The sequence below is a fragment of the Eleutherodactylus coqui genome, chromosome 10 (assembly GCF_035609145.1).
Source record: "Eleutherodactylus coqui strain aEleCoq1 chromosome 10, aEleCoq1.hap1, whole genome shotgun sequence".
In the NCBI taxonomy this organism is placed as follows: domain Eukaryota; kingdom Metazoa; phylum Chordata; class Amphibia; order Anura; family Eleutherodactylidae; genus Eleutherodactylus; species Eleutherodactylus coqui.
This window is the reverse complement of record NC_089846.1, coordinates 78134468-78154066: the sequence shown is the minus strand read 5'-3', so window position 1 is coordinate 78154066 and position 19599 is coordinate 78134468. Positions and strand designations below refer to the sequence as shown.

At 48.6% G+C, this 19599-nt stretch overlaps 1 protein-coding gene across 3 annotated transcripts in view; it reads left to right on the top strand.

Annotated features, from left to right (window-relative positions):
- Nucleotides 1-19599, top strand: part of LOC136579771 (class I histocompatibility antigen, F10 alpha chain-like) — an 87766-nt gene that overhangs the window by 53538 nt on the left and 14629 nt on the right. For all 3 annotated transcript variants that reach the window (XM_066579835.1, XM_066579836.1, XM_066579837.1), the window contains exons 3-6: nt 6-266; nt 1200-1478; nt 4793-5065; nt 5776-5874. In XM_066579835.1, coding sequence (XP_066435932.1) covers nt 6-266; nt 1200-1478; nt 4793-5065; nt 5776-5874 — 912 coding nt within the window. The remainder of the gene's footprint in view (nt 1-5; nt 267-1199; nt 1479-4792; nt 5066-5775; nt 5875-19599) is intronic.

Here is a 19599-nt window from a genome sequence, read left to right as displayed (position 1 = left end):
CTCAGACCATTACCCTCTGCGTGTGTTGTACATCGGAGTCTCCGCTCCAGGATCCGGGATTCCTGAGTTATCCAGAGCTGTATATGTGGATGATCTACAGGCAGAGTTATACAACAGTGATATTGGGAGAGTTGTCCCTGTGGCTCCGTGGATGAATAAAATGGGTCCTGAGTACTGGGAGAGTGAGACCAAGATTATTAAAGAAGATGAGGCATTATTCAGACATGAAGTAAAGCTAATGATGAAGGCCCTAAACCAGACTGAAGGTGAGAGATCATATCCACTGGCGTAGCTATAGGGGTCTCAGGGGTTGCAGTTGCAACCTGGGCCCTAAACCAGGGCTCCAAATGTCCCCCCCCCACCCCTGCCACTGTGACAGCCACAACTACCTTCATTGCATCCCAGTGTAGCCCCCGCACTTGCAACTCAGCCTCCTGCCAGGATGTAAACTCATAGAAACTTCTTCTAGTGCTTCCGATGTCTGAGTGGCCAACTCTTTTCCTGGCTTGTCCTGCACTGAGAGTAGAAAAGTGCGTAAGAAGTCGGTGACTCAGGCTTCGGAAGCTTGTGAAAAAGTTTCTATGAGTTTGCATCCTGGCAGTAGGCTCAGATGCAGGGGCCGCAGGGTCGGCCCAGACTGGTAATCTGCCCAATCCTAGTGGATCAAACCACTGCTCCATTGTAAAATAATCCGCTGATCCTGTCCACTTTAATTTACAAAAATAATATTACTGACACCGCTCTTCCTAGGTCCGCAGGCAAGCATAAGTAGATCCTCTAACTGACGCTTGCGAAGCGTCAGGATGTTCTTTGGAGGTGGAGCGATGGCTGTCTGTGACACTAGCTCTGCCTCCTATCTTCCCTCATCTGGACTGTACTGCTGTGGCAATGTGTTCTGTATAGCTGGAGACAGACACTCCCTCCACCTCTTCAAGGTGAGAACGGAGCCGGAATAATCCTGAGCTGAGTCTGAGTGAAAGTTACAAATCCCCAGAGAGACTCTGGCTGATCGTCAGGAGTCCTGGGCAACACTCGCACTGATCTACTACTGATGACTTATCCTGAGGATCAGGCTTTATGCATGGGTCTAAGGCTTTACTACTTGTGACAGTACATGTGCACTCCATACAGCTATACATGTAATACACTTACACATATCCATACCCTGTATGACCTGTTCTCCTTCTTTGTTTGTGCAGGTTTTCATTTTGTGCAAGTATTCACTGCCTGTAAGCTAAGAGATGACAACAGCAGCGAAGGGTTTTTGAAGTATACATATGATGGGAACCAGTCCATGTACTTGGACGTACCGACAGCAACATACATTCCCACCATGCCTGGAGCTGAGATCGCCACACAGAGATGGAACAGTCCGAGTATAAGAATGGGCGAGATACACAAGAAGGAGCTGGAGAATATCTGTGTTGAGAGACTAGTAAGATTCACTGATCATGGAAGAGAATATCTGGAGCGGAAAGGTGACGTCATCATCCATTATATCTACCTAGTCTTCTCTTTGTAGTATCTACACAGGGATCCCAACCATTCATGGCCAGTCTATAGAAGTAGACTATCTTGTTCTTATCAGTATCTGACCTTCTGTATAGACTCAGAGCCGTCATCAGGGCAGTACAGCTGCTACTGCTATATGGGACCCCCGGGTATCATGCTAATATTCGGGACCAGTTGGTTCATATTACCAATGTGGCCCCAAATGATTAGAATAAATCTTGTTCGTCGGGGGTGGAGCAGGAGTGGAAGCCTCCTTGTGAGGACTGAAGCAGGAGAATGAGGCATCATCTTGAGTAAGGGCTTGTTCCCACTGGCGTTAGCCTCAGTTATACATTTCTGTTTCTTTGTTCTGTTTGAGGCGCAGAGAAATAGGTAATGGAGGCTAATGACAATGAGAACATGGCCTGCAATAGCTGAACTGGAGAATCACATGCTTTGGGTGGGCCCCTCGGGGTTGAAAAAGGTAGCAGTAGTCATCCTCAGCCCCCGGGGTGTATGGGGGTATCCTCTCAGTTCCCCAGTGTCCCCTTATGGGTGGTTTCATACACAGAATTTTTAAGAAAATGGCCATGTTTTTAGAGGAGTTTTTCCAAGTGTTTTTGCTGTTCTTGCTGCATAAAATTTTAAGGCCAGTTATTACCTGTAGGTGAGTCAAAAAATATGAAACACACCACAAGCCATTCGGGTTTTTTGTGCCCTTTTTACTTCTCACTAGAGATGAGCGAGCATACTCGTCCGAGCTTGATACTCGTTCGAGTATTAGGGTGTTTGAGATGCTCGTTACTCGTAACGAGTACCACGCGGTGTTCGGGTTACTTTCATTTTCTTCCCTGAGAAATTTGCGCGCTTTTCTGGCCAATAGAAAGACAGGGAAGGCATTACAACTTCCCCCTGCAACATTCAAGCCCTATACCACCCCCCTGCAGTGAGTGGCTGGGGAGATCAGGTGTCACTCGAGTATTAAAATCTGCCCCTCCCGCGGCTCGCCACAGATGCATTCTGACATTAGTTCAGGGAAAGTGGTATCTTGGTGGAGCTGTTATAGGGAGAGTGTTAAGAGTATTTTAGGTTTCAAGAACCCCAACGGTCCTCCTTAAGGCCATAAATCTTCTCTATATGCGCTCAATGGGGCCGGCGGCAGCAGCGCCGACCCCATTGAGAACATATAGAGGACAAATCCTTCTTCTCTGCCACAGCTGTAACAGCTGTGGCAGAGAAGAACGATGCTTAAATATATAAGCCCTTCCCTGCAATTCATCCAGAAATGTGTTACAATAAAAATATATACCGGCGTATAAGGCGACGGGGCGTATAAGACGACCCCCCAACTGTCACCTCATACGCCGGTAATACAGTGGAGCAAAGAATAAAAATCATTACTCACTTCTTCTGACGTTCTGCGGTGCTGCTGCAGGCTGTCGCTCCCTCCTGGTTCCAGGCAGAGCATTGATTTCTCTACGAAGGGCTTTAAATCCCCGCCTCCAGAAACACACGTGCCTTCAGCCAATCACAGCCAATGACAATGATGTCATTGAATGCCTGTGATTGGCTGTGTTTCTGGAGGCGGGGATTTCAAGCCCTGCGTCCAGAAAGCAATGCTCTGCCGGGAACCAGGAGGGAGCGACAGCCTGCAGGAGCGGCGCAGAACGTCAGAAGAAGTGAGTAATGATTTTTATTCTTTGCTCCACTGTATTGCCGGCGTATAAGGTGACAGTTGGGGGGTCGTCTTATACGCCCCGTCGCCTTATACGCCGGTATATATTTTTATTGTAACACATTTCTGGATGAATTGCAGGGAAGGGTTTATATATTTAACCCCTTCCCGACAATTCATCCTGCGATCGCCGGCAGCCCATTGCTTTCAGTGGAACCTGCTGTATTGCTGGCTCCATTGAATTCAATGGGCAAACATCGTTCTTCTCTGCCACAGCTGTTACAGCTATGGCAGAGGAGAACGATCTTTACGCTGACAGTGCGGGGGGGGGGGCACTCTTGCAGCTATTGTGGCTTAATAGTGGGACCTGGGAACTTGAGATGCAGCCCAACATGTAGCCCCTCGCCTGCCCTATCTGTTGCTGTGTCGTTCCCATCACTTTCTTGAATCGCCCAGATTTTCACAAATGAAAACCTTAGCGAGCATCGGCGATATACAAAACTGCTCGGGTCGCCCATTGACTTCAATGGGGTTCGTTACTCGAAACGAACCCTCGAGCATTGCGAAAATTTCGTCCCGAGTAACGAGCACCCGAGCATTTTGGTGCTCGCTCATCTCTACTTCTCACGCATTTTTTGGGTCAGTCGTGTTTTTAGCATATGCAGCAGGCTGTAGGTTTGGTGTTTATTTCTGGTTTCTTTGCATTGGCTTTTCCATAGGGAAAAGAGGCAGAAAAAACATTTTAAAGTATGTGAATGAGAAAAAACACATCTAAAATGCTTTATGTGGCAGTTAAAATATTGATGGTTTTTCTACATGTGTTTGTAGGGTGCAAAAACACCACCAAAAAGGAAACCTAACACTGGCTTTTGCTTATTGCAACAAGTTAGGCTAATGTAAGCGTTAAACCTCCTGAGATGTTTCTGGAATTAACAATAAGTTAGTGATAAGGAGACATTAGAACAATCCAAGGGAGACGAGAAGTTTACAGAATGACCCATCTGTTACTACGGCGTGTGGAGGGTTTCTCTGCCCGTCACACATCCATTTTTGTATGAGGCTCTCTTCACATTGAGGCTTTTGTCTACATTGGGATCATTTTCCTCAATAAATACATGACCAAGTCTCATAATTTTGATTCATTCATTTGATTTAGTTCTTTATTTACTCTTAGGACTTGTGTGAAAATCTAATGTAGTTTTAGGTCAAATTTAAGCAGAAATATGGACAATTCTGAAGGGTTCACAAATTTTCAAGAACCACTGCAGCTACTTGATAAAATCTCTAAGCGTACAGGGTACTTAGTTTAGGATCACTGAGAAACTCAGATGTAGACAGAATGGATCTGTATTCCTTATCAGTGATGTAGACCAGGGATCCTCAACTCCAGTCCTCAGGGACCACCAACAGGTCATGTTTTCAGGATATCCTATGCTAAGAACACCTATGCAATGTCTGAGGCACTGACGATAATTACATCACCTGTACAACACTGAGGAAATTCAGAAAACATGACCTGTTGACGGTCCCCGAGGACTGGAGTTGGGGAACACTGATGTAGACTCTTCAGAGCTGTCCGGCTATATACATGTTATATTATAATATATGTTATATTATCCCTCTTAGTCCGGCCAGGGGTGAAGGTCATGAGACGGGAACCAGGAGAGGTCACAATGCTTCACTGTCTGGTATATGGCTTTTACCCCCGAGCTGTGGATGTGAAGTGGATGAAGAACAGGACAGACGAGGTTCCTACATATCAGACCACACATGTCCTCCCCAATCCTGACGGCACCTATCAGATCAGGGTCAGTGTGGAAGTGATACCACAAGAGGGCGATAGTTACTCCTGTTATGTGGATCACAGCAGTCTGGAGGAGCCGCTCCTTGTGGACTGGGGTGAGTGTTATTTTTGTCTTCATTGAAGTTCTTGATAGGGCTCATCCATCCCTATGGTAACGGCTCCTGTAACCATCCATAGACAGAATGTAATTGTCACTGAACATAACTGTATGCAGAAGGAAGGATGTGTGTTCCAGAGGCAGCTACTATGGGGCTCCTCGGGGGACGGCTTTTCCCTGATATAGGGGAGTTTACCAGGGATGTCCCTCCTCACTGGCTCTGCAACATCAGCCAATGAGGAAGGAAGAAACCAAAACAGAGGAGGCTTCACCAACCAACTCTCTTACAGAGGATAGGTAGTTCGGTGGGAGAACAAGCGCTGGACATTCATATCACCAAATGTGAGGCATGTAATACTATGAGATAAGATATGAAGGAGGCTTAATTGTGCTATAGGACACCATGTTGTCTATGTACCAATGTGGGAAGAGATGAGATCTGGAAGATCTCTCGGTCCATCAGTTATAGAAAGATTAAAGAGGAAAAATCCAACTGTCCCGTCTGTTTCCCCTTGAGCAAATTCTGGAAAGGGTCACACACTTTCTATAATTCCAGTATCTCTCACTTTACTTCTTCCCTTTTTATGGGTCAAACAATTTACAATTACAAGTTCCTTATCCTGATGTGTATCCTGTGTATCCTGAATATATGAATATATGAATCTCAGTGTAATCATCGACTCATAATCTCCTCATTTTACCTTTAAGACCCAGAACAGGAGGTCCCGCTGTCCGTAATCATCAGTGTGGGGGTCATCAGCGTTCTTGTTCTCATCGCTGTGGTTGTTGGAGTCGTTATATACAGAAGTAAGTGTCAGGAACAAAGAGCTCAGTGCCGCCTGTATAGCGACAAACCAATGAAAATCCTCTGCTGAGGTAAAAGGCTTTGCAGACTTTGCAAAATAAGGGTTCAGTCAGATGGGCATTTTTTCTGTGCATGATAGATGCAATCTGCATCTATCAGAACCAATGCTTTTCAATGGCAGCGGTCACGTGTCAGTTTTTTATCTGCGCACAAAAATGCACACCAGTAAATATTGGGCAGCGGATTTTTAAAACGCAAATAACTGCGGCATTCAGGATTTTTTGAATGTGCAACCCCTGGATGATGTCACATCCAGGGGTTTCACCTTGTGGTCAATGGGGCAATGGGGCTGCCGGCAGCAGTAGCGGTCCCATTGACATACAGAGAAGATCGCGATCCTCTGGCACAGCTGTGGCAGAAGGTTTTCTTTCTCTCCATTGAATAGCTGAGCGTTGCCTGTGATTGGCTGAGCGCTCAGTCAATCAAATTCAGTCTTTTCAGCAGGCGGGGATTTAAAATGAATGACAGCTGAGCGCTGCCTGTGATTGGTCACAGCGCTCAGCCAATCACAAGCAGCACATGGCCATTCATTGAATTCAATAGAATAGCATTGCGGTCCTCTGCCACAGCTGTGACAGCTGAGGCAGAAGATTTCTTCATCCCCGTGGGGAGTCCCCTTATCACTGGACACTATGACAATGCTGTTCAGTGACAAGGGGACTCCCCGCGGAGATGAAGAAATCCTCAGCCACAGCTGTCACAGCTGTAGCAGAGGATCGCGATCTTCTCTGTATGTCAATGAGGCCGCCGCTGCTGCCGCCAGCCCGGTTGACCTCAAGGTGAAACCCCTGGATGTGGTAGCATCCAGGGGTTGCACATCCAAGGAATCCCCTGCTGTAGCTGTCACAGCCGCAGCAGGGGATAGCGGGCACTGCACGTTATGTGCGCATAAACACAGCCAAGTGCGTTTTTTTTTCAGTGTGACACTCGTTTCGGTCACGCAAATTTTTGTGCGTATGCATTTTGCGCAGAAAAAAAGCACAGCAAACAAACGCCCGTCTGAGGGTGAATACCCACTTGCGATATTCTCTTCTGCGTTTTTTCACGCGATATCGCTGCGTCTTCTTAACGCAATTGTCAATGGGACTTTCTCATGTTAAAAACAGATCACACAAAAATTGCAAAGCACCAATTTGCGATGCGTTTTTAACATGAGAAAGTCCCATTGACAATCGCGTAAAAGAAAAACCGCAGCAATATCGCGTGGAAAAAACACGCAAGAAAAACACAAGTGGGTGTTCACCCTGACTGAGTCCTAATAAAAATAAAAGCAGATGCCATTTGTGAAAACAAAAACAAAAAAACAGCCCTCGCCTTTCCTTTCTCTCTGTGATCCAGTGCTTATTACTATGTGAGTCTCACGGCTTTTGTTTACAGGTGGTCATCATGTGACAACTGCAGCCAATCAATATCTTCAGTGGTCATGGGCCCTACCGCCAGTCTCACTGCTCAGCGTTGGGACCCGTGATGCCAAAAGTTCAGCTTGAGACCATTTCAGCCACTGATTGTCTGCAGCGGTCAGCATCGGTATGAAATGCTACTCATGTTTAAACAGAGACTGCGGGGCGACCGCAGGAAAGGCAGCGCTGGCTCCCTGGGGAAATGAAAGGTGAATACTGGTTCTGTTTTTTTATTTCACACAAATGGCCGCTGTTTTTATTTATTTTTATTGCAGTCGGATAACTCCTTTACATGATGAAATTCTGGCCTTCCACAGCCGCCTTTATGTGGTGCTTCATACATACTATTTATTTATGCAGTTTAACATATATACAGTATTAGAGATGAGCGCGCGTACTCGCAAAAGCACTACTCGCTCGAGTAATTTGCTTTATCCGAGTATCGCTGTGCTCGTCCCTGAAGATTCGGGTGCCGCTGAGGCTGACAGGTGAGTCGCAGCGGGGAGCGGGCGGGAGAGAGGGAGAGAAAGATCTCCCCTCCGTTCCTCCCCGCTCTCCCCTGCAGCTCCCCGCTTTGTGTCGGCACCCGAATCTTCAGGGACGAGCACAGCGATACTCGGATAAAGCAAATTACTCAAGCGAGTAGTGCTTTTCCGAGTACGCTCGCTCATCTCTATACAGTATGCAGTAAGCTCATTAGCTTCCTCGAGAAAGTTCATTATCTGCTCATTATCTGCACCTCGAGAAAGTTATAATTTAATCTCTATGCAGGGGTATAGTACTATAAAACAGGGTTTGGACCGATCTACACTACTGCTCATTTATTCCAATACTCCCCCAGATTTGTTGATTCCTCTGTGAAGGGTGAACGTGATACGTGTGCTTTACACAGAAATAAGGCAGAATGCAAAAGAAAAGTGCGTAGAGCTAACACCAAGATGGGTATATAGAGCCAAAGTGTAGAGAAGGGGATCACAGAAGTGCTACTAATGCAGAAGGTGCACCTTATCCACTAAGGGACTGACCTAGGCCGGCTGCACACGGCTGTGACATATGACGCGGCTGGCAGTGGCCGGGAAAGCGGTATCACGCTATCTTCCACTGTGCTTCAGTGGAAGATAGCGTGATGGACGGGCTTCCATTGACTGCAATGGAAGTCGTCCGCGTGTACACCCGCGGCAAATAGAGCATGCCGCGTGTGAGGACGGGTGATTCCGCGATGGAATTCCGCACTGTGAGCATTGAGCTATTAGGTTCAATAGAACCTAATAGCTGCAGGCAACGCAGCGGATTTTCGCCGCGTGTCACGCGGCGGAAATCCGTCCGTGGGAAGGAGCCCTTACTTAAACTTAGGTCCTCCCAAGCCTTTCAGCCTGTTGGGTGACAAAAGAATGCCATCGTTGATGATCAAGCCAGCAGTTTTGGCATCATCCCATGAAAGGTTGTGGTGAAGGTCAAGAAATAACTGTGATTAAGGTGCAACCCTTAGATGTACAGGGACATACACAGGTGTTTGTCGTGCAAAAATCTCAGCTTTTATTTGATTAAACCAGCTTAGAAGGCGCAACTCGTTTCGGTGCAATGTAATGCTTCTTTTTCAGTATTGCTGGGAGTACATTGCATGCAATATACAAAAAGCATAAAAGTGTTGGGAGATATGATATAAAAGAATACATAGTGAGAGATATAGAGGGAACAGTGTAGTGGCCCAGCGGGTCCTACAGAACACTCACACCAACACTTGTCCTGCCTCACATGTCTATGTGCCGTCCTTGGACATAGAAGGTGTTGTACATCTGAAAAACCCTGTTTTTCCCTCTTTTCTAAGCCTAGAGCTTATCCTGATGTCAGCTGGTGTCCTATTGGCTGACAGTCAGCTTCAAATTCACTGGTGCAGAGTCCAAGGGCGGGAAATCATAACATTAGTCCATATGCAGCAGTGGGAGGAGTCCAGAAAGTGCGGGAAGGAAAGAGAGGTAATAAAAGGAGGAGACTGAACAGTTAGGGCTTCTACCCACTAGCGTTTTTTTTAACGCTGCGATATTGTTGCGATTTTTTCAATGGGACGTTCTAATGTTAAAATTGCATCACACAAAAATTGCAAAGCACCAACTTGCGATTTTTGTGCGATGCGATTTTTAACATTAGAAACTCCCATTGAAAAAAACACAGCGATATCGCAGCATAAAAAAAAACGTTAGTGGGTAGAAGCTCTTAGGGAGACAGGAGTGAGAGAGGGGAGGTTACAGTCAGTGTTAGAGAGGAAGAGCACCGCGTACAAGTAATAGCAGTCAGCTGCAGCACGGCGCTTTCCCAGGGTCGAGCAAGGTTCATTCCACTTCCTTGACGTTCAAGAGCAGAGAGGAGGAGAGCCTTACCGAGGTCGGTATTCTACTAAACAGTGAGTCTAAAACTACCTGGTGAACTCAGAGCCAGGATTAGTCTAAAAGTCACTTTAAATTCTACTTCATCTTCACTTCACTAAACCCTAATCATCCCTTCAGTAAAGATGACTAGTGGGGAAATTGTCTTTCAAGCCAGTTCAGATAAAGGAAGGGAGAGAGTGTTGAAGTAAATTCTGAAGCAAGTCAATACTGTTGTGTTCTATACTGTGTTTAATCTACTGCATACTGCTACAGTCTTGTACCAATTCAAGTACTGTTGTGGAAAATTGTGTATTCAACTGTTTTACCAAATACCAGCTTTAGTAAATCTGCATACTCCCAGATTACTATCTCAAACTATTGGACTTGTCTCAATTATTTCATTGGCATTCCATCCAGAGCTCCAATTGGAGTACTGGCGTCACACGTGATAAGACAGGCCTTCATGTAAGCTTACCACGGTATGTTCCTTGGGTCGCTGCACAACCTCCGAGCCAAGCACTTTTGGCGCCACTGTCAGGAGATGCAACAGAGGCACCCATGACAACCCTTCTGCAAAACCTTGTGATTCTCACTTTTGCACGTTAGGTTGCCAGCGCAAGATTGACAGCTGACTCTTGGCGAACAAAGGCTTTGGTACTGGGCGATGAAAAGCAGGCTGGTGATATGTAACAGAGATAGAAACCTTGCCCCATGCTAGTCAGGGAGATAAGGGACAACCCTGTCTAGAAGCAGGGTAGTCATCCTGATAAGAACAGCCCTGCGATCTTCCTCTAGGACCTGACTAACCCTGGAGGAACACTGGACACATCACGGTATACACTAATAACACAAAATAGGACAAAGAGTGGCACAGGTAAGGGAAGGCAAAGCACAAGAGCACATGACACGACAGAGAAAGAAGAAGCAGGATACAAGAAAGGTAATGTATAGAGATGAGCGAACGTGTTCTTCCGAGCTTGATATTCGTGTGAATATTAGGGTGTTCGGGATGTTCGTTATTCGTAACGAACACCATGCGGTGTTCTGGTTACTTTCACTTCCTTCCCTGAGACGTTAGCGCGCTTTTTTTGGCCAATTGAAAGACAGGGAAGGCATTACAACTTCCCCCTGTGACGTTCAAGCCCTATACCACCCCCCTGCTGTGAGTGGCTGGGAAGATCAGGTGTCACCCGAACATAAAAGTCGGCCCCTCCCGCGGTTCGCCTCAGATGCCGTGTGAGTTAGATGAGGGACAGTGCTGTTTGTACCGGAGCTGCTGTAGGGAAAGAATTGGTAGTTAGTGTAGGCTTCAAGACCCCCCAAAGGTCCTTATTAGGGCCACTGATAGCTGTGTGTTGGCTGCTGTTAGCAGTGGCAATTTTTTTCTTCTCAAAATCGGCTCTGCAGAGCGTTGCACCCGGCATTAGGGACAGAAGTGCTGCATAGGCAGGGAGAGTGTTAGGAGTGAGTGTAGCCTTCAAGAACCTCAACGGTCCTTTCTAGGGCCATATTTATCCGCGTGCAGTACTGTCCAGGCTGCTGTTAGCTGTGCTGCATTTTTTTTTGCTTCTCAAAATCGCCTCTGCAGAGCATTCCACCCTCCATTGATACTGCAGGGAAAGAATTGTATAGGCAGGGCCACAACACAGTTATTATTCATTGAATATACGCAGTGCTGCCTTTTGCTTGTAAAACAAGTGAAAATAATTCTATTTGTCCTGCCTCTGTCCGTCCTAAGGGCGGTGGACACGTGTCGGCTGCGTGTGCAACCTGTAAAAATCAGACGCACCCAGCTACGTTTTACTCCTGGCTTCGCCATTTGCTTTCCTTAATTGGGAAAAAAAATACCTGCTCTGCCACAGTTAATAACTCTGCTACCCTCACGTTCTGTGACACATTAGCAGGAAAACAGCACAGTTATTAAACTTCTCATGTTCATAGAATATACGCAGTGCTGCCTTTTGGTGCAAAAAAACGGAAAATAATTCTATTTGTCCTGCCTCTGTCCGTCCTAAGGGCGGTGGACACGTGTCGGCTGCGTGTGCAACCTGTAAAAATCAGACGCACCCAGCTACGTTTTACTCCTGGCTTCGCCATTTGCTTTCCTTAATTGGGAAAAAAAATACCTGCTCTGCCACAGTTAATAACTCTGCTACCCTCACGTTCTGTGACACATTAGCAGGAAAACAGCACAGTTATTAAACTTCTCATGTTCATAGAATATACGCAGTGCTGCCTTTTGGTGCAAAAAAACGGAAAATAATTCTATTTGTCCTGCCTCTGTCCGTCCTAAGGGCGGTGGACACGTGTCGGCTGCGTGTGCAACCTGTAAAAATCAGACGCACCCAGCTACGTTTTACTCCTGGCTTCGCCATTTGCTTTCCTTAATTGGGAAAAAAAATACCTGCTCTGCCACAGTTAATAACTCTGCTACCCTCACGTTCTGTGACACATTAGCAGGAAAACAGCACAGTTATTAAACTTCTCATGTTCATAGAATATACGCAGTGCTGCCTTTTGGTGCAAAAAAACGGAAAATAATTCTATTTGTCCTGCCTCTGTCCGTCCTAAGGGCGGTGGACACGTGTCGGCTGCGTGTGCAACCTGTAAAAATCAGACGCACCCAGCTACGTTTTACTCCTGGCTTCGCCATTTGCTTTCCTTAATTGGGAAAAAAAATACCTGCTCTGCCACAGTTAATAACTCTGCTACCCTCACGTTCTGTGACACATTAGCAGGAAAACAGCACAGTTATTAAACTTAGATTATTCATTCACTAGAGGCAGTGGGGCCTTTCGTTTTCAAAAAAGGGAAAAAATTATATTTGGCCTGCAGTCTTGCGCCAATTTATTAGCTGCCTGTGAAATCAAATCACTGGTAATACAGCATGCTGAGGGGTAGGGGTAGGCCTAGAGGACGTGGACGCGGCCGAGGACGCGGAGGGCCAAGTCAGGGTGTGGGCACAGGCCAAGCTCCTGATCCAGGTGTGTCGCAGCCGACTGTTGCGCGATTAGGAGAGAGGCACGTTTCTGGTGTCCCCACATTCATCGCACAATTAATGGGTCCACGCGGGAGACGGTTATTAGAAAATGAGCAGTGTGAGCAGGTCCTGTCCTGGATGGCAGAAAGTGCTTCGAGCAACCTATCGTCTACCCGCAGTTCTGCGCCGTCCACTGCTGCCAATCTGAATCCTCTGTCTGCTGCTCCTCCTTCCTCCCAGCCTCCTCACTCCACTACAATAACACCTGCTCAGGAGCGGGAACACTCCCAGGAACTGTTCTCGGGCCCCTGCTTAGATTGGGCAGCAGCGGTTCCTCTCCCACCAGAGGAGTTTATCGTCACTGATGCCCAACCATTCGAAAGTTCCCGGGGTCCGGGGGAAGAGGCTGGGGACTTCCGCCAACTGTCTCAACAACTTTCTGTGGGTGAGGAGGACGATGACGATCAGACACAGTTGTCTTGCTGTGAGGTAGTAGTAAGGGCAGTAAGTCCGAGGGAGCAGCGCACAGAGGATTCGGAGGAAGAGCAGCAGGACGATGAGGTGACTGACCCCACCTGGTGTGCAACGCTTACTCAGGAGGACAGGTCTTCAGAGGGGGAGTCAAGGGCATCAGCAGGGCAGGTTGCAAGAGGCAGTGCGGTGGCCAGGGGTAGAGGCAGGGCCAGACCGAATAATCCACCAAGTGTTTCCCAAAGCGCCCCCTCGCGCCATGCCACCCTGCAGAGGCCAAGGTGCTCTAAGGTCTGGCAGTTTTTCACAGAGACGCCTGACGACCGACGAACAGTGGTGTGCAACCTTTGTCGCGCAAAGCTCAGCCGGGGAGCCAACACCAACAGCCTCACCACCACCACCATGCGCAGACATATGATGGCCAAGCACCCCGCAAGGTGGGACGAAGGCCGTTCAGCGCCTCCGGTTTGCACCCCTGCCTCTCCCCCTGTGCCCCAACCTGCCACTGAGATGCAACCCCCCTCTCAGGACACAGGCACTACCGTCTCCTGGCCTGCACCCACACCCTCACCTCCGCTGTCCTCGGCCCCATCCAGCAGTGTAGTTCAGCGCACCGTCCAGCCGTCGCTTGCGCAACTGTTGGAGCGCAAGCGCAAGTACGCCGCCACGCACCCGCACGCTCAAACGTTAACCGTCCGCATAGCAAAATTCATCAGCCTTGAGATGCTGCCGTATAGGGTTGTGGAAACAGAGTCCTTCAAAAGTATCATGGAGGCGGCGGCCCCGCGCTACTCAGTTCCCAGTCGCCACTACTTTTCCCGATGTGCCGTCCCAGCCCTGCACGACCACGTCTCCCGCAACATTGTACGCGCCCTCACCAACGCGGTTACTGCCACGGTCCACTTAACTACGGACACGTGGACAAGCACAGGCGGGCAGGGCCACTACATCTCCCTGACGGCACATTGGGTGAATTTAGTGGAGGCTGGGACAGAGTCAGAGCCTGGGACCGCTCATGTCCTACCCACCCCCAGAATTGCGGGCCCCAGCTCGGTGGTGGTATCTGCGGAGGTGTATGCTTCCTCCACTAAAGCACCCTCCTCCTCCTCCTCCTCCTCCTCCTCCTCTGCCTCGCAATCAAGATGTGTTAGCAGCAGCATGTCGCCAGCAGTCGGTGTCGCACGGTGTGGCAGCACAGCGGTGGGCAAGCGTCAGCAGGCCGTGCTGAAACTACTCAGCTTTGGCGATAAGAGGCACACGGCCCACAAACTGCTGCAGGGTCTGACACAGCAGACCGACCGCTGGCTTGCGCCGCTGAGCCTCCAACCGGGCATGGTCGTGTGTGACAACGGCCGTAACCTGGTGGCGGCTCTGCAGCTCGGCAGCCTCACGCACGTGCCATGCCTGGCCCACGTCTTTAATTTGGTGGTTCAGCGCTTTCTGAAAAGCTACCCACGCTTGTCAGACCTGCTCGTAAAGGCGCGCCGGCTCTGCGCACATTTTCGCAAGTCCCACACGGACGCTGCCACCCTGCGCACCCTGCAACATCACTTTAAGCTGCCAGTGCACCGACTGCTGTGCGACGTGCCCACACGGTGGAACTCTACGCTCCACATGTTGGCCAGGCTCTATGAACAACGTAGAGCTATAGTGGAATACCAACTCCAACAAGGGCGGCGCAGTGGGAGTCAGCCTCCTCAATTCCTTTCAGAAGAGTGGGCCTGGTTGGCAGACATCTGCCATGTCCTTGGTAATTTTGAGGAGTCTACCCAGGTGGTGAGCGGCGATGCTACAATCATTAGCGTCACCATTCCTCTGCTATGCATCTTGAGAAATTCCCTGCAAACCATAAAGGCAGCTGCTTTGCGCTCGGAAATGGGGGCGGGGGAAGACAGTATGCCGCTGGATAGTCAGGGCACCCTCCTGTCTATTTCTCAGCGCGTACAGGAGGAGTAGCATGAGGAGGATGAGGAGGAGGGGGAAGAGACAGCTTGGGCCGCTGCTGACGGTACACCGGCTGATTGCCTGTCATCCTTTCAGCGTGTATGGCCTGAGGAGGAGGAGGAGGATCCTGAAAGTGATCTTCCTAGTGAAGACAGCCATGTGTTGCGTACAGGTACCCTGGCACACATGGCTGACTTCATGTTAGGATGCCTTTCTCGTGACCCTCGCGTTGCACGCATTCTGGCCACGACGGATTACTGGGTGTACACACTGCTCGATCCACGGTATAAGGAGAACCTGCACACTCTGATTCCCGAAGAGGAAAGGGGTTCGAGAGTGTTGCTATACCACAGGACCCTTGCGGACAAGCTGATGGTAAAATTCCCAGCCGACAGCGCTAGTGGCAGAAGGCGCAGTACCGAGGGCAAGGTAGCAGGGGATGTGCGTAGATCGAGCAGCATGTACATCCCAGGCAGTGCAACAGTCTTTAAGGGCCTGGCCAGCTTTATGGCTCCCCACCAAGACTGTGTCACCGCTCCCCAGTCACGGCTGAGTCGGCGGGAGCACTGTAAAAGGATGGTGAGGGAGTACGTAGCGGATCGCACGACCATCCTTGGTGACGCCTCTGCCCCCTACAACTACTGGGTGTCGAAGCTGGACATGTGGCCTGAACTAGCGCTGTATGCCCTGGAGGTGCTTGCTTGTCCTGCGGCTAGCGTCTTGTCGGAGAGGGTGTTTAGTGCGGCTGGGGGAATCATCACAGATAAGCGTAGCCGCTTGTCAACCGACAGTGCCGACAGGCTAACACTCATCAAGATGAACAAAGGCTGGATTTCCCCAGACTTCTGTTCTCCACCAGCGGACAGCAGCGATACGTAAGCAATACGTAGGCTGCACCCGCGGATGGAAGCTACGTTCTCTCTCACCATCCAAAACGGGGACATTTCTGCTTCATCAATCTGTGTCTAATATTCCTCCTCCTCCTCCTGCTCCTCCTCCTGAAACCTCACGTAATCACGCTGAACGGGCAATTTTTCTTAGGGCCACAAGGCTCACTCAAATAATTTTTCTGAACAATTTTTATAAGTTTCAATGCGCTTAAAAGCGTTGGAACTGTAACTTGAACCAATTTTTCGTTACACTGGGCTGCCTCCAGGCCTAGTTACCACTTAAGCCACATTAACCAAAGCGATTAATGGGTTTCACCTGCCCTCTTGGCTGGCCATGGCCAATTTTTGGGATGTACATTAGTACTGTTGATACAGCAATTTTTGTGGGCCCTCGCCTACAGTGTAATCAAATTAATTTTTAGCCCACCTGCATTCCAGCTGACGTTACCTCAGCTGTGTTGGGCAATGCAATGGGATATTTTTGTGTACCGCCGGTGGGTTCCAGGGAGCCACCCATGCTGTAGGTGCACACGGAGTTTTTAATACATCTGTACACTTGTAAAGAACCCCAGTCTGACTGGGGCATGCAGTGTGGGCCGAAGCCCACCTGTATTACGCACGACATTACTACCTCAGCTGTGTTGGGCAATGCAATGGGATATTTCTATGTACCGCCGGTGGCTTCCTGGCACCCACCCAGGCAGTGGGTCCACAGGGAGTTTAACCTACATGTGTCCACTTCTAAAGAACCCCAGTCTGACTGGGGCATGCAGTGTGGGCCGAAGCCCACCTGCATTATGCACAACATTACTACCTCAGCTGTGTTGGGCAATGCAATGGGATATTTCTATGTACCGCCGGTGGCTTCCTGGCACCCACCCATGCTGTCAGTCCACAGGGACTTCACAATAGGGAGTTGTACCTGCCTGTGTCTATGAATTAAAAAGCCCGGTCTAACTGGGGCATGCAGACACCTTGACAGAATGAATAGTGTGTGGCACATAGGTTCCCCATTGCTATGCCTACATGTGCAGCTCCTGATGGCGGTGGCACAGGATTCTATTTCTCATTGCTTCTGTACAGCATTGTGGGCTATCGCCCCGCCACTTTTAAAGAGGGTCGCTGCCTAGCCGTGCCAACCCTCTGCAGTGTGTGCCTGCGGTTCCTCCTCATGGCAGACGCACTTCTAAATAGACATGAGGGTGGTGTGGCATGAGGGCAGCTGAAGGCTGCGCAGGGACACTTTGGTGTGCGCTGTGGGGGGGAGGGGGGGCGGTTGGTCAGCATGTAACCCAGGAGAAGTGGCAGCGGAGTGTCATCCAGGCAGTGATTGTGCTTTGTTGTAGCTAGTGTGGTGCTTAGCAAAGGTATGCCATGCTAATGAGGGCTTTTCAGAAGTAAAAGTTGTTGGGAGGGGGGGGGGGGCCCACTCTTGCCGGTATTGTGGCTTAATAGTGGGACCTGTGAACTTGAGATGCAGCCCAACATGTAGCCCCTCGCCTGCCCTATCCGTTTCTGTGTCATTCCCATCACTTTCTTGAATTGCCCAGATTTTCACACATGAAAACCTTAGCGAGCATCGGCGAAATACAAAAATGCTCTGGTCGCCCATTGACTTCAATGGGGTTCGTTGTTCGAAACGAACCCTCGAGCATCGCGGGAAGTTCGTTCCGAATAACGAGCACCCGAACATTTTGGTGTTCGCTCATCTCTAGTAATGTATAAGGACTAGAGAGCCATAAACACACAAACTACAATAAGGCACAGATAAGCACAGATGAGACAAACTGAGATGAGACCTATACTGGTTGTCAGAAGTAAACTTACAAAAACACTGAACTACCAACTCAGCTATATAGAGAGATAATTACCATGCCCTAGAGCTGAGCTGGAATCACTGGAGCAGGTAACCACTGAAGGGCTGGTGAGAAGTATGCAGCAGTTTAAGCTACAGGAAAAACAGGACGACGCCCACGTCTGCCAGAAACAGCAAGTGAAGGATGATTCTGAACTGCAAACCTAATAGTACCTCTCCCTTATCCCGTCTCCTCCTCCTTCCAGTCCTCTGTAGAAATCTCTGAATCAGGAGAGGAGCATTGATCTTCTCACAGGTTTTCCACGATCTCTCCTCTTCTAATACACTAAGAAAATGGTCTTGTTCACAATTCATTTGATATCCAAAATGTATTTTACCTCATAGATGTTCTCCGAGTTCATCTGAGTAGTAGCAAGTCTGGGATCTCTGGAAAACCTATTTAGAACAAGCAGTTCAAGCAGTGAAGCATGAAAGGAGTTGGGAATATGTAGGGAGGCTAGAAGGCGTAGCTTGTAACACACAGAATTTACTCTCTTAGAAATTTCAAAGGGACCCGAGAATCGTGGAGCAAGCTTGTAAAATGGCACTCTCAACCTGATATGCTTGGAGGAGAGCCATGCTCTGTCCCTTGGATAAAATTATCGAGAAGGGCGATGCCGACAATCTGTAAACCTCTTTATTGAAGCAACATCTCTCTCCAGAGTCATCTTGGTCTCCCACCAGATTCTGGAAAACCTCTCTGCTGAAAAAACCTGCTGCTGGGACCTCAGAGGTGGTGGAAATAGGCAGAGGAATTCTGGGCTGTTGACCATGTACTCTTTGTGGCGTCACTGACATGCTGGTTATGTGAGAATGCCCAGGACAGCAGACTAACCCAATGGTCCTGATGGGCATTAGTAAAATAGCAGAGATAGGTTGTCAGGATCTGGTTCGAATTTTCCACCTACCCATTCGACTGCAAATGGTAAGCCAAAGAGAAGTCCAAAGATACCCCCATGAACTTACAAAGAGACCTCCAAAATTTAGAAATAAATTGAATACTATGTGCCGGAGAAATCCATGGGGGTGAAAAATATGGTCAAGCTACCTCTCAGCTAGTTTGCTGGCAGATGGTAACCAGCAATGATACAAAATGAGCCATTTTGGAAAATCGGTCGACGACCACCCAAATGCCAGTGCATCCTTTCGGAGGGAGGCAAATCTGGGATGAAATCCATGGCTGTATGCTGCCCATGGAGTCTTAGGGATGGGTAAAGGACACAGAAAACCAGCGGGTCTTTGTTTCAGGGACTTGTTATGAGCGCAGGTGGCACAAACAGAGACGAAGTTGCAGCCATCCTTCACTGTGGATGGCCACCAGTAGTGACGACAGATTAATTTGAGTCTTGTGTTGGCCGGAATGCCCATCAACTTTAGAACAATGTTCCCAGGACAGGACCAACTTCCTCTTGCGTTGGGGTACAAAAGTCTTTCCGGGCAGAATATCCCTAACCCGGACAGGAGCCACTGTTACCATTGTGATAGAGTCAATGATAAATTGTCGGACCTCCTAAGAATCATTAGAATCAAATTCCCTAGATAGCGCATCAACTTTAACATTCTTGTCAGCAGGATGAAAGTGTAGGACAATATTGAACTGAGCAAAAAAAAAAATGACCACCGGGCTTGATGAGGGTTGAACCTCTGTGTGATCTGTATATATTTCAAGTTCGTATGGTCAGTGAAAACTACTACAGGTTCCCTCCAGCAGGAACCGCCAAAAGTTTAGAGCCATCTTGATGGGCAGTAGTTCACAGTCTC